This window comes from Monopterus albus, unplaced genomic scaffold (genome assembly GCF_001952655.1).
Source record: "Monopterus albus unplaced genomic scaffold, M_albus_1.0 scaffold25.1, whole genome shotgun sequence".
In the NCBI taxonomy this organism is placed as follows: Eukaryota; Metazoa; Chordata; class Actinopteri; order Synbranchiformes; family Synbranchidae; genus Monopterus; species Monopterus albus.
The window spans coordinates 1524354-1539434 of record NW_018127905.1 but is presented as its reverse complement, the minus strand read 5'-3'; the positions used below and the strand labels follow the sequence as shown (position 1 = coordinate 1539434).

The 15081-nt window shown below is 41.0% G+C and overlaps 1 protein-coding gene and 1 long non-coding RNA gene across 2 annotated transcripts in view; one reads left to right on the top strand and one right to left on the bottom strand.

Moving 5' to 3' along the window:
- Positions 1–5739: 5739 nt before the first annotated feature.
- Positions 5740–12064, top strand: LOC109957208 (uncharacterized). The gene is made up of 3 exons (XR_002274520.1): positions 5740–5817; positions 7602–8973; positions 10440–12064. It is a non-coding gene; the product is annotated as an uncharacterized LOC109957208 (long non-coding RNA).
- A 1962-nt stretch (positions 12065–14026) lies between these two features.
- lrch4 (leucine-rich repeats and calponin homology (CH) domain containing 4) overlaps positions 14027–15081 on the bottom strand; it is a 53618-nt gene continuing 52563 nt past the window's right edge. The window contains exons 18-19 of the mRNA XM_020594857.1: positions 14639–14716; positions 14027–14297 (exon numbers count right to left, since the gene is read on the bottom strand). Coding sequence (XP_020450513.1) covers positions 14061–14297; positions 14639–14716 — 315 coding nt within the window. The 3' untranslated portion in view covers positions 14027–14060. The remainder of the gene's footprint in view (positions 14298–14638; positions 14717–15081) is intronic.

The window sequence follows — 15081 nt, the reverse complement described above, 5'->3', positions numbered from 1 at the left end:
GAAGTGTCTGGAGAGAGGGAAGTCTGGGCATCTTTGCTTAGACTGCTGCCCCCGTGACCCGGTCCCGGATAAGCGGAGGAAAATGGATGGATGGAACAGCAGTAGCACAGTACTTGAACTCACTTCCCAAGGCACTTCTCTCAGTCAGTCTTTCATTCCTCATCGCCTATTTATCAGCTGGAATCAATTTGCTTTCAAAGAATCTGAAGCTGCCAGAGCAGACTTTTATTAGTGTGCTGTGCACAGTGATCAAGCGGCATTTGAAATTGAAATAAATAATTACCAATATGAACAAAACTATTCTTACTTTTCCACCTTTAAAATAAGCCTTATTCCTCTTTAGGTTACAGCAGTATTTTGTCACACACTGTAGTGGTTCCCAACATATGGGTCAGGACTCTTAAAAGAGTCCTGAGATAAACCTGAGGACTTGTGAAATGATTACTGATGATATATTGGATTATTTAATGCATTGGCTATAGCATTTTAATTATTTTCCTCTCTCATCCAGCTCCTTTTGCTGTCTCTTCTGTTTCTCCTCCAAGTCCAGTTTGGCTTCTCGTTCTTCCACCACCTTCCATTCTTTTCTCTTTTCCAGCTCCTTTTGCTGTTTCATTCTTTTTCCTCAAGCTGTGCTTCTGCTTGCCATTCATCCACCCCCACATATTCTGCACTCTCCTCCATTCATTCCTGTCTGGAGTCTGCTGATTCCATTGGGCTGGGTGTGATAGGGGAGTATAGGCTTTCCATCAACACCATGACCTCTTCCTTCACTGAGACATTCTCCATCACAGGTGCAGTTCCTCCTGTCTCATGCAACTCATTCTCATCCTGTCTTGGCTTGTCTGTCATCTCCTCGTATTCTCCTTCCTTGAATAGTGGCCATTCCAATATTTCTTGTAAACATTCTTGCTGTTCTTCTGGGGCTTCTAACTACAAAGAGACAATTTATTTGATGGTCTCCTGCAGCATCTCTTGTAAGGTCTTTTCTGGAGCCAGATCATCAGAGGCCAGCACTGCTGTTATGGCCTGTGTTTCCTGGGCTAGTTCTCTCTGGGACCCGTTTTTACAGCTCTGCTGGCAACAGCATCACATTATTTGATGTGATACCTCATCCATTTTATTCTTTGTTGAAAATAAACACTCATTTCAGTGTAGTTATATTGTTTATAGAAGAGTGACGGTCATTGATGCGGTGCCGTCTGAGGGATCAGAGAGCACGATCATCCAGCTTAGCCTAAACCCCTCCGGATTCCCTTGAATCATTCAATGATATTCTGCACCATAGAGGGTGACATATCCAAATCCCTTCCCATCTTTCTTTGAGGAACATTATTTTTAAACATTTCAATCATTTTCTCACACATATGTTGGCAAACTGGTGGTCCTCGGCCCATCTTTGCTCCTAAAGCACTCGGCCTCTCCTGGAAGCCACTTTTGTACCAAATCACGATGCAGTCACCTGTTGACATCACCTGTTTCTAATGGACTCATCATTTCATTGTTTTATCTCATCACTAGTCCTGAAATGCAACCATCAGTGTCAGGCTGTTTTCCTTAGTCTTTCCCCCAAATCAGAAAATGCAAAATGTGTCAACAAGGACCCAGGACGTTTGCACCTTAAGACTTGTTTGCAGGAAGAATATGACAAAACTACACCTGACGCATTTAATCACTTGGTGTCCTCACTCCCTAAACATCTTAAATGAATCACACCATGGTAAATGCTTTACTGTCCCAACTTTTATTGGAATGTGTTGCAGCATCAGGATTGAAGTGTTTCTTTTAAACAAAGAATAAAGTTGATGAGGTATCTCATCAAATAATGTGCTGCTCTATTGTTTTCCATGTAATACAGGACACGGATGATTTGCACCTCACTATTTTCAGTTTTAATTAGGATTTTACATGCAGTCCCAACATTTTCTGATTGGGGTTGTATAATGTTCTATATACAAGTTTGGCACAGAGGGTTAAGACGCATGACACCATTGGATGTTTCCTTACTTGACTTGTGTGTTTTATGCATCGAATTAGTGGTGTAAAGGATTCCCAAGTCATTTATTGAATGTTAAATTGCAGAATAATTTAATGGAGATTGTCACACTGCGCTGTACAAGGCTCTGCCTATAGACTACTCAGTCCATCCTCTAATAGCTCCAGACAGGCTATTAAAACAACAGAACCCCAGGAGCTGTGTCACTTGTCTGACTGCTTCAGCCTCCACACAAACTACACCAATTTCTGCTGAGTAAAAAAATCTGCCACAGTGTTTCTGCTGTGAAATGACAGTGATCTGTTGAGGGTTATGTTCATAAGTTAACTTGCTGGAACGCCTGTCTGCCACAGCACATTCTGGTCCTCCAGTTGTTTGTTTGGTGTGAATTTCATTAAAGTTGAACTTGTCTGGGCTCAATCAGAGCGAGCGGGAGATGAGTGTGTGATTAATTACAGTATGTACAGAGAGTGAAGGCAATTGCTTAAAGTGCCCATAGCTGCTCATTTTGCTCGTTTCCCAGCCATTTAATGTTTAATCTTGGGTACCTCTAGATTATCTTTGCACCCATCAGAACTTTAAATAGTTTGTAATTATTTTGGAACGATAAAGCCAGAGCGTCGTCCTAATAATGAGAGGATAGTTTGTGACTGTGCACAGCTCCTGTTGCTGGTCAGGAAGCTACAACAATGCATGAACAGAATGAACAGTGACAAATAAACTACGTTTTCGACAATGACAATACCTCAAATCCTACCTGACGTATTTGAGCCAGAATATGAAATGACGAACCACAAATTACAATAATTTGAATTCCTCCTTCATAGATAGGTAAACAACAGTATATGTACCGATCAAAAGAGATGTGTAACACTCTAAACAAAGTGGGTAGGTAAGAAACCCCATATTTTAACTGGCATAATGCAGACATAGTAACTTCTCCAGCCTTACAACAATTATCTCTAATGTTACAGAAACAAGGCATTAACAGACATGAAGTGTGTTTTTTTTTTTTTTTTTTTACTTATCCTCAAGACCCACTGAAGTAGCTCCAAGGTGGGTAAATCCAACTTCTTCCCCCACAAACCCCTGGCATTACAGGCAACCACGTACAGCAGGTAGCGTAGCGCCGACAATAACATGGATCGTTAACCAGCAACACATCACATGCAGCAGACACACTGGCCTCAAGCAGTCAAAGCAAACAGGTACTGTGCTCCGGGGGAATCCAGAGTTAATGATCTGATCATTCACTGCCGTAGGGGCTTCACTAGCCGGCTGCTTGTAGGTTAGACCCGGTCAGGTAAAACAATGGGTCCCTGTACAGGAACATTCCCAGACATGCAATAACCTCAGGCCCTGGATTTTTCTCCACATCCTCTGGTCACAGTGCAGCAGCAGGAGGGAAAATATATCCTCAAAATCTGGTGCATTTGAAAAATTCCACTTTTAAAATGGCACAGGTGGATGTCAGGCAAGCTCACATGAACACGCAACTGGCTGGGGATTTGGACCATTCAAGGAAAACCTTAAATTATCATGTAATATCTAATTTTGTTAGAAAAAGTGTCACGAGTGAGAGTTTGTGTAAACTGAGTTGCTTCTGCATAGAAGTACTAGAACATACAGTATATTCACCTCATTTTTTAAGCATGAAGTCATGTCTAAGATGATAATTCACCATTCTAACATTGCAGATAAATCAAAAAACAAGGAAAAGCATGTCATGGGCTCTTTAAGCAGCCACTGCAGGGAGAATACTCAGAGTTCCCTGTGATAGAATAGCAGCTTTATCCTGTTACACATCTCTGTTTCAAAATATTTCCAAGTAGCAGTTAAATGCACACACTCTATGTTCATATAGCATTTCATTGCCACCTCCACCCAAGTATTCACCTGTAGACTTACTTTCTCCTCAGTGGGAAGGTGCAAAGGTTTTACGCTCTTAAAGTGAATTTGTGGGTTAAAACGTGAGTAGGTTTTATTTTTCAATTAACTTCAAACAAGGAGCAGTAAAGTAATAAAACCTAAATGATGTGACCATGTTTTCCTTTAAAATGCCACCAGTTCATCAGGTCACAAGATGAAAGGGGCGTATTCCAGTTAGTCAGGAAAAATACAGACCGACTTCCAGCCCAACTGTACTCAGCCAAAACTGGCCCAGATTACATGTGTGGCATGTCAGCCGGGATCATTTACCATGGCCGGCTCGGGTGTGGCCCATAATGTTTTGCCAAATTCAGCAGTTAGCCAGATGTGCAGCATCGCAGCCGGATTCAGCCCACATGTGCTTGCTATCTGGGTTGTACATGGGTTTTCAAGGTACCTAGCAGGTTGGCTGCTCAGCATCTTGGAAAACTTGCGGAGTGGAGTCGCCACATATCACCACTGTATATATTCTACAGTTTGTATCGGCTGATTAAATTGTGTAAATAAAGAACCGATAAATCAGAATAGGCACCCATTAAGATATTAGCACACGCTGCTGTGTACAGAATGACACTGCACTATGCAACAGGGCTGAAGCATAGTTTATCAAAACTGTGATAATATTTATTTTGCTTGTCAGTTGATTGATGGTATTGGCATCTCACCACAGCAGGAAGAGGATGACATGCCCATGTGTTGCAAAGGCAGTGGGATTTGTGTCCTTTCATGGTGCAATCTTCTCCCTAGTTGAGGGATTAGTTATAGTTTGGGGCCCAGCAACGCTGCTTTCCATGATGTTAACAGTCCCCGTTTTATTGACCCCCCAAGTTTAGCTTTGCCACTCTCTGTGTGTGCAGTCTGCAGCCACTCTGTGACTGATGCTACTAAAACAGTTGAATTGTTCCTATAAAGGATCCTGGTTTGAATGTCCCTCAGTGACTTTCACCACAAGTCTAATTTCATGTCAACATCATTTTTCACATTATCAACCAATGAAGCTTAAATATTTATTTAACCTGAAAGTCTTAGGATACAATGACTAAGAAGCATAGAAACGACAGTCAACAAGTCAGCTCTGACTCTGTTTTACATTCCTCTCAACCCATGCCCACTGACAGCAATATCTGGAATACTTCTTGAAGTTTTTTATTCTCCCTCAGTTTTCCATTGTTACTGATATTACGTTTATTTTATTTATTTACAAATGTATTCGAGTCTGGTCTGCTTTCAGAAAAGGACATAGTGTAGACCTGTTGTTACACATTAGAATGAAGATAAAATGGATTCTAAAAGCTCAAAACTGTACATGAATTTCTGCAATTCTTTTTTTTTTTTAGTCAGTTTGCCTCGAAGTTGCACCTCTTGTCCTCAGAATTGTCACACATACCAACCACACGTACTGTTGTGATTTCTGACTACTTCCTGTTTTGAAGCCATTTCCTGTCCTGGGCCACTCTCAATCCCTTTAGCTTGACCCCTGTCAATCAGGCACAGCTGTTGTCTGTTTGCTCATCAGGCTGACGAGCAACTAAGCCAGTTCTCAGACTTGGTTTTTAGGTTGGACTGTTGCTTAGTCTCTCCCACCTTCATTTTTAGTTTTAGGTTGTGGCCTTGTTATTTTTTTCATGCTTGGTGGTCAGAAGTTGTCTTACTTCAGTCTCAGTACATCTGTAATTGGTTGGATGAAACCAGTGTGCAGTGGTGGAAAGTAACCAAGTAGCTTTACTTAAGTACAATTTTGATGTATCTCATCTCATCTCATTTTCTATACTGCTTAGTCCTGAACGCGGTCGGTGGGGGGGCTGGAGCCAATCCCAATCCCCAGCTGGCATCGGGCAAAAGGTGAGGTACACCCTGGTCAGGTCGCCGGTCCATCGCAGGGCCGTTTTGAGGTATCTGTACCTAAGTATTTTCATTTTGTGCTACTTCATATACAGACTTCTACATTTTAGAGGCAAATGTTGTACTTTTTACTCCAGTACATTTATTTTTATAAGTTTAGCTACTATTCAGAAACAAACAATTACACACATAACAGTAAAATCATAGGACTTGCTACCCAGCAGTAATTCATTAAAGCTAGCTCCCCCTTTACCAGCTGCAACATTAAATGTGATGTACACAGTAATGCATCAGGAATTATAATTCAGTTTCATATACATTCATGTTAAATGTGCCGTTCTGCATAATGAGTACTTTTACTTTTAGCACTTCAAGTTTGTTTTCATGCTAATACTTTTGTACTTAAGTCACATTTTGAATGCAGGAGAGTATTTTTACACTGTTGTATTGCTACTTTTACTCAAGAGATCCAAGTGCTGTGGTTCAGTGGGTAGAGCAGTCGTTTCCCAACTGGAGGGTTGGTGGTTCGAATCTCAGTGCCTGCAGTCCACATGTCAAAGTGTCCTTGGGCAAGACACTGAACCCCCAAGTTGCCCCCGATGGTTAGAGCCATCAGAGAGTTGACGCTGCAGATGGCTGCCTTGGTTCTTTACTGTTTTTTGAGGATAGAGTAAACTTGTGTTTCTGCTTTCACACGTTTTCTTTAGTGAACACAGATGTTTAATGTTTTTGCGACTGTTGTCTAAATTATTTTGGACATCAACCTATTTACTAATGCATTGTAAATTGTGTATTTGTATTTAGTAGTAGTTTAGATCTAGTTTCTCTGCTTATTGCATAATGACATCCTGCCCAGGGGCCTCCAGATGAAAATGAGCCTTTTGCCTAAATCTGACACATTTACATCTTTGATGTTAATGTGTATTTGTCCCAAAGAAAGAAAGAATGGTCCGTCACAGTGCAGGGCCCCCAAGTGTGGTACCGGCATGCCTGAACAGACCATAATCTCAGCTGTATCTGGATACCTGTGCTATAGCGACACTGAGATGAAACAATGAGATGTGTACCTGTGCCTCCAGTCCTTAAGCTAAGCTAGCTAACCACATCTTGTCTCCAGCTCTCTACTAAGTCTCAGACATGAGATTGTCTGTGTATATTATATTGGTCTGGACAGCTGCTGGAGGTTCCAAGGTCCTATGACAAGTGGTGGGGCGGCAGGGCTTTTTCTGCACCAATGCTTTGGAATAACCTGCCTGCAAATATTAGATTTGTCCAAGGCCTTTGCTAAATGAAGCTTGGTATTTATTACTGTGTGTTTTTTTTAAAAATCTTATTCTCTTTATTTTGTTTATGCCAACATCAGAGCTGTTATGGGTTTGATTGTTTTATTTCCTTTTAAGCTTTTTATTTTCTAGGGCTTTTTTTAGGTTCTTGGGCTCTGATACTTATTGTAGCAGGTAATGGTTTTTAATCTCTTTCTATCGTGGAAAGCACTTTGGTCAACTAGATGTTGTAAAGTGCTATATGAATACATTTTCGACATACGATCGTTTTGTCTTGCTCTCAAAAAGAAAGATGAGAATGATTGGATATTTCACTACCTTCCATAAGTTAGTTTTTACTTTAAATCACAAAAAAAAAAAACACATCAAGATTGAGGTCATTTACAGATTTATTTCAACCATGAATTTGATGCTTGGAGGAGGGGCATGTTATGCCAAACTGTAAAGTCGATGGAAAATGCACATATGAAGCATGTTGCAAACACACACTGGCCCAGAGATGGATCTATTTGGTGTAATGCTGTTAAATCTTAGCATTTTCTACTATGCAGTGCTATGATTGTGCTGAGCCAGCAGCCCCAGATGTGGTCTGCTGGGAGCCATCAACCAGGTCGACCAACACCTGGACAGTCTGGGCTAGCCGACTTAGCCCCTCGTCCTCCATGATGAGCTGGGGGCAACACAAGGAATCCTGCGATGGGAAGAAGAGAGGAGTGAGCGGATCTGGTAATATACAGTACATTCTTTTGTTTGCATGGTCATTTTTTAAAATATTAAATGCTGCCTCTGATAATAGCAGTCTGTTTATGGCTGAAGAAAGTCCAGCCGTAACCACTGGATGTGCTCATCCAGGGAGCAAACTGGTTTCTTAGAGTTTAGACATTGACAGACCTGAAGTAATCTCCAGACTGTCTGTGAAGTGAAATGTGACTATACTAGACAAGTGGGTGGTGAAGGAGCTAACACGTTTATAAAACGGGCTCAATGGCATCCTGTAGCAAGGCATGTAATTTCAATCTCATGTAAAGTGGATATCAAACATCCCCCCACTGTCAGATGTTAGTGTTTACTGCCTCCAGGCCTGAAATGAAAAGCCATTAAATGAGACTTGCTTCCACTTTCCTTTGGAACAAGCAACCAGGCAGATCTAAATAAAAACAACCACATACTCAGTTATGTTGTAAAATGGAACTGCTTAATGGAAAAATGCCATTTCTGGTTCGACTTAGTGGTTCATTCAAACCCTAGCATTCAGGAATTCAGTGGATGTGTGTTAGTTGTTTAAATAACTATAGGCTAGAGTGGCCAGTGTGAACACGGCTCAGTAAATGAGGTAATACCTCAGTTGTCCCTGGGCCCTGTTCTCTAAACACAGCGTAACTAATCTTATAGTTGTTGTACCAAATCTCAGCTTTTACAGTGAATGTGAATGGATTTGTAGTTGCTCCTGTGTGACTGATGTCTGCTGCAGGATTTTTCAAGTTTCTTCATTTCACACAGTCAGATGGGCCCCTGGATCGCCCTTAGTGACCCCTGAAACCTCTAGAGGAACTCTTAGATTCCCCAGTATGTCTCAAATAAAAGATTAAATCTCCGTTATCAGTGCTGCTGCCTCTGTAGCAATTATTTAACTGGTTTACCCCGAAAGTCTGATTGTTGCTGTAGCCACAGCCTGACGCTCTGTGATGAGCTGCCATTCCAGTGATGTGTCGGGGTGGCAGGCAGGCTGAAGTGATGCAGAGGTAAAATCAAAAAGGCGACAGCACAAATTATTGCGTCAACTGCTGGTGAGTTCTTTGACCTTGGTTTAACATCACTCCTCTGCTCCAACACAGGCCAGCTTGATTCATGAACCTGCTGTTTGGAGAGCACACAGCAGCTCTCGAGGAGGGTAAAGCACGGGGTACAGTGGAATCACGCCAGGTAATCTGCACACCTGTTCACACATTGTGTTATTGAACTGACTTTAAGTCAAAATCAGGACCAAATGTTCTGTCTTCCTCTCCAACTGCACCGATCATTGCTGAAAGTCATTTACTTTTGTATTTAAAGTTTTGTATTTTGTACATTTTACACAATGTCAGCAAACCAGGGGCCAGATAGTCAAAAACCAACAGTGTGTTAGTCCATCTCATAATACTTTTCATCTTTTCTTGGCTGTCAGGTTGAACCTAGCCCCATTTAGAAATGGATTTGCCATGCCAACCACTTAGCCTCTGTCCCTGTAGTCTCTTCTCATAGTAAACCAAATGCACTGTTGTCAAAACACTCCTGATGAAGCACGAACCACATCTTTGTGTAGCTTGTCCTAAACTGTTTCAGTTAAATGGCTCGCTGCTGCTGCGTGTAGTGTCACCAACTATACTAAAAACACAAAAACGTTTGTCTAGGTGCTGAGTTAAAAACTGATTTCTGCCCCCGGGGACTCACTTTTTTTTTTTTAATGTGCAAGTACAAGTGCTCATTTGTTATCAAAATGGACTTTTGTTAAACTAATGAAACAGATATTTGTAAATGAGTGTTTAACAAAGGCTTCTCAGCTGCGAGTATTTCTCAGATTTGTGTTGGTGACTGTGGGACAATCAAGGGCGTAGCTTTGGTCTAAACATTAGTAGGAACTGTTCATATGCAAAACTACGCCCTTGGGGACAACAGTATGCATCTATAAGATAAAACAGTACAGTTTAGATTTCTTTGAGCATTTTAGTGTTTTCCCACTCGAGTCTGGTTTAATGCTTCAGTGGTTATATAGGATATCCAGAATGAAGCAAGACGCCATGCTTGAAAATGTACTTAGACAAGCTACATAAAGGTGCCACTTCTCAGTGGCACAGGTATACTCAGCGTTAGTTTGACTCGGCAAATGAGATTCATTGTATTGTACAGAACATCACTAGGCTCATCCTTTTAATCAACGTTAATTTGAAATTAAAATATAGCTTCACTTTAGCAAGCTTAGCTTTTCTGGACCTAGTGATGCAATAAGACTTAAATAGTGGTTTGACAAATAGTTTCATACTTAAGACTACGTGATGACACTTAAGAAGTTAGTAAGTGGATCATGAGTTGAGATTTATTTGTCAAACAATGTTCGGGCAGCTGCAGATGCAAAGTGCTTGGCTGATGCAACAAAAGCATGGCAGCAAGCAAGCAGACAACCAGCACAGAGTCAGTTTCATTTTTAATTATTTCTTTACAATGGGAAGGAAAAAAAAACATTACTTATAGATTTATATAATACAAGAGTATCATAAATATAAAATACAACAGCATCTGTTCCACTAACATATTTAAGAATATAGCTTGTTCTAAGCCAGCGAAAGAATTGCTTATCCAGTTTCATTTATAAAATATACATTTGAATTGACACATAAATTTGATCTTAACAGCGGACTAACAAACAACAGCGACTGGAGAGGAGGTTTGGACCACAGCAGAGAGATGGGGACATGAAACAGCCTGGTGGCCAAATACAGCCAGTGAGTTGTACACTGAGGTGAGTAAGCACTTTAAACCGAGTTAGAGAGCTTTACTGAAGAATGGCTTTTTATTTTGGGCCCCAGATATTGTTTAATAGTGTTATATAAATAAAGACATTACTAAATAAATCTTCATACAAATAAAATGTATAAAGTATAAATGAACAGGTAATTTGGAAAAAATTGTAAAACAATGAGAATTATTCAAACTCACTACGAGGAAATGTTATTTCATTATTCACGCAATGTGTAGTGTGTGTAGTCCAGTCCGTTGAGTCAGCACCATGTCAATGCAGGGTGGGCCTGTGAATCCAAACTAGTCACGTCTCGTTTTCTAATCAGTGATACTCATAAATGGATGAACAGGATTCCCGCTGTCCCTACCTACTATCCATAGCAAAGGGCTCTGGGCTTGGCAGAAGACCTTGCTGAGATGTCACCACTGTAATATAACGTGACAAGCAGTATCATTATGATCTTACTGTAGGTGACATGAAATAAAAGCGTGAAATAGCCATCCTGAAATACAGCTGACTTTTAAAAGGGGGAACTAGAGTGTGAAATCAACTTTAACTCAAACTTTCTTCAAAATTAGATTGAAATCAAACTGTAATAAGCTTATAGTAACTTCTTCTTGGTTAACCTATATGTTGTAGGTAAATTCATTAATGACTTTGGTGCTGCACATTAAGAAAATCAGTCCTGCTCAAATATTTTAGTAGGGTAGGACCCAGATAGAGTTGTGACATGGGGACAATATCAGTACTGTTCACCTCTAATATTATGTTTCTTTAGATCATTTATTCATTTAAATTTCCCTATGAATTCATGTAGATGAGCCCCTTAGTTACTTCATGTTTTAGTACAAAGTTTTTGTCCCATTATAATTTTAAATGTTAGTTTGGAGGCCTCAGAATTATGTATAGAACAGCGCTGACTATTGACATTAGCCCCACAGTCAAATAAGCATCATAATCAGGTTCCAATGCATGTTTAGCTGCAGACATTGACCTATGCGCAGTGAGCCAGACAGCGTGTGGTAGAAACAGCAGAGACCATGTGAGGCTCTGTTAATCGTGTAGCCTCTAGGGAATCAATTATTTACCCATCTAAAGAAGGGGCAAACTTTTAAACAATGTTATTTTAATTCTAAATAACTATCGATTACTTCTGGCTTAGCCTTTTGTGTGATTTGAAGCACACATAAATTTCACAAAGCTTTACTTGGCTTTATCATGAGTGGCTTATAGGCTTAAACTAATAAACCCTCTGCTGTTTCACCAAAGAAACAAGAGTAAACAAAAACAGAACAAAATAAATAAAACCAATAATTTAATAACCTGTTTACATTTATACAAACATTAGCTGGTCAACTGGACCAGTGACGACGACAACATTAGTTTACACACAACCTCCTGGAGAGGTTTGTACCGTCACTTTGGACACACGAAGCCTTGAAGGGGATTGATGTGGCAACATCGCCCCCTGCTGCTCACAGTCAGACAAAAACAAAACGGAACAAAAAAAAAAAAAAACCACTAGCAGTGTCTGCAGGCGGTCTTGGTCAGTGTTCAGCAACAGGCACTATATCATTTATCCCACTGTCACATTGCTATGTGACTAAAAAAAAGCCATCACTAAACATCCAGGTTCCATATTTAACTGACTCGAATCTGTCTCATGGCTAAAAATCACATTCACAGTTTCGTCTCAGATTCTCTCAGTAGCTTCTTTCTGTCTTCTGCCTACAAACATGCACTGGAGTTCTAGTCAGATTCAGAAAGCAAGCTGCACTAGAAGCAGAAATAACACTTAGTGAGCAGTGCTCCCATTCTGTTCTGTAAAATCCTTCCAGCTGTCCAGTTTAAGGAGAACTAGTCTGGCAGCGGATTTTTATTTTAGCCCTCTGACCCGCATTTATCACCTATTTCCAATTCTATACCACACACTGAAAGGCATACGCTATGTGCTACTGTCAGGGAAGGTGTGTGTGTCAGTCTGTGCAATCATTTATTTGTTCATCTTCTCTCTTCCAGACAGGTTTGACAACTGCAGGCATTCAGTTACAACCTGATCGTCTGACTGCTTGTAAGTATTTATTATTTTTCCAGTGTAAATGTATGAAACTCTGATACATACATACTACACAGAATTAAGCCTTAAAGCAGCATTGATATGTTTTTATATAAATCAATGGATCAAATGCCAGTGTGGAATGTGAAAAGTGCCACTCGTTATGGTTAGCGTCTTTCAGCTTACTGTTTTGGTTTTGCAGAGCCACCACTTTACTGTTTCGGTTCAGTCTTTCAGTAACCTTGTTTCAAGTGGCAGTAGGCAGCTAATTCCAGCTCCAAGCAACAGACGGGCAGACAACTACTAGTGGATGAACACAGAGCTTTTAGCAGCTAAAGAGCCAGATATTTTCCTCAGGAGCTGGAGACCAAAAACAGAGCTAAAAGAGTGAACATTAGATTTACATTTAGATGGATACAAACAACTCCAAATAAATGCTAATGCTGCTCTGCACATCACAGATATGTGAAAAGGCAGCTATTGGTAACGTTAGCCATATCAGTTTATGGTGAAATGTCAGAGGTTGTGTTTATACAACTTGCTGCATCAATTCAACTTGCATGTGCTTGATGATTACACCATGTATCCTGTATTGGTTGTGGGTGTGCATGTCAGTATATGAAGGTCAGCAGGGGACTGAACAAACCAGAACAACAAACGGTGTAAAGACAGTTTGACAAAAGAGCTAGAGCTGCTTTGTGTACGGTACCGTGATCTTAACATGAACGATAACACTAACTGCCTCCAGTGTCTCCTTGTTTAGGTATGTTAATTCAGGGCAAAATCGGTTCTCAAAAAAACAAAAAAAAAAAAAAGACATTACAGCATCAGCTGGGAATGACTTGGCCCTAATCTGTCCCCTAGAGGCTGTGCTTCGCTGCTAGTCTGCAAGGGCACGTCGGTGAAAAGCAAGTATATTACGACCAGTTAACTGATTCGACAGGGTGCGACTCCTTTGCTCAGCACATTCATATTTCCACCTCTGACCACTGTTTCTGGAGAGCCTCCTCCAAACATGCTATGCATTACAAAGGGAATGCTAAACTAAGCTAAAGCATTTCACTGTTTACCTGCTCTCATATATCTGTCCATCAGGTTAGTGCTTTCTATTCCTCTAAGGTAACAGCTGCATGTAGTGTAGGCTGTTTGCTTCTTAAAGGTGCCTGACTACAGGCTCTGCATGGCTCTAGCGTGTCAACAGACTCTCTGGTCTTATGACACTTGTTCCACAGTCACAGAGGGTGTGGAGTGGGTGTGCATACTGAAAAAACACACAGTACAGAGTATTGTCTGAGACGGCAGCTGTGGAAGCAGCTGTGAGTGTTGACCTTCTACTGTCTACCTCAGGAATTTGTGTGTTTCAGTGCGTGTGTGTGTGAAGCAGTTCAGCATGTGAATATAATGAGCACTATATGTTTTTTGTGTGTGTGTGTGTGTGTGTGTGTGTGTGTGTGTCCTTTAGGTGAACACGTAGCAGTAGAGGACGTAGAGCAGGGCCATAACTGCACAGTAGAAGAGCAGGAAATCTGTGGACAGCAGCGAGGAGGAGGAGGACGATGAAGGCGAAGGTAAGGAGCGGGCGGGGGACTGGTCCTCGGCCGTCTCCCCCCCCTCCACGGCCAGCAGGGCCGTCACACAGCGCAGCACAGCGGGCAGCTTACACAGAAGCACATCAGAGCACACACACACATCCGTCTGGACAGGACACACACAGGAGGAAAATACAAGTAGTTACATTGTTAAAACTAGAAGAGAAGCGTAGAAATACACAAAGCAGAGTTAGGGTTGGACTAATAACATGGGTCTGAAAATCTGATCCCGTCACTAAAAAACAGCCCCCAACCATGATCAGTCCAACCCTGACAGAAATAATGTAGCAACACAACTGAGCTCAAAGCACAATGACAGTTCTTCTCAACTACTTTTATATACACGGTGTTTTTGCAATGCTTTAAAAAAAATTTAATCCATCAAAGAATGCAAAATATCCATGAGATGTAGCGGAAGGGCAGGAAAGTGAGAATACATGAATTTACCTCAGGCACTCCCAACTTGCGACAGGCAGTAATGAAGTTTTCCACGTTGAGTCGACTCTTTGCTGAGCTCAGTTTTGGCTGAAAGAACAAAATGTCAGACCACCACATTTAGCAACATCATGTTAAAATGAAAATAGCTTGGAAAACTATTTTAATTAGCTGGGATCAGAAGCCTGTACATTTTCAGACATGCTGAGTATCAGGCCTTTAAATTTCACCACTTATTTTTCTGTTCTGCTCCAGTTCATTGGAGGTTAATGCAAACTCAGGGTTTCCTCCATGGAAGGACTTGTACTGAGTCAGTGATACAGCCGTGTGCTAACATTAGTCACCATAAGTAAAGGTGCAGTTTGACTGAACTCTGCCTGCTGACATTTACTCATATGGAGTGGCCTAAAGCAGGTGGGTAGGATTATAAACAAACTACTGGAGCTAGCAAGACT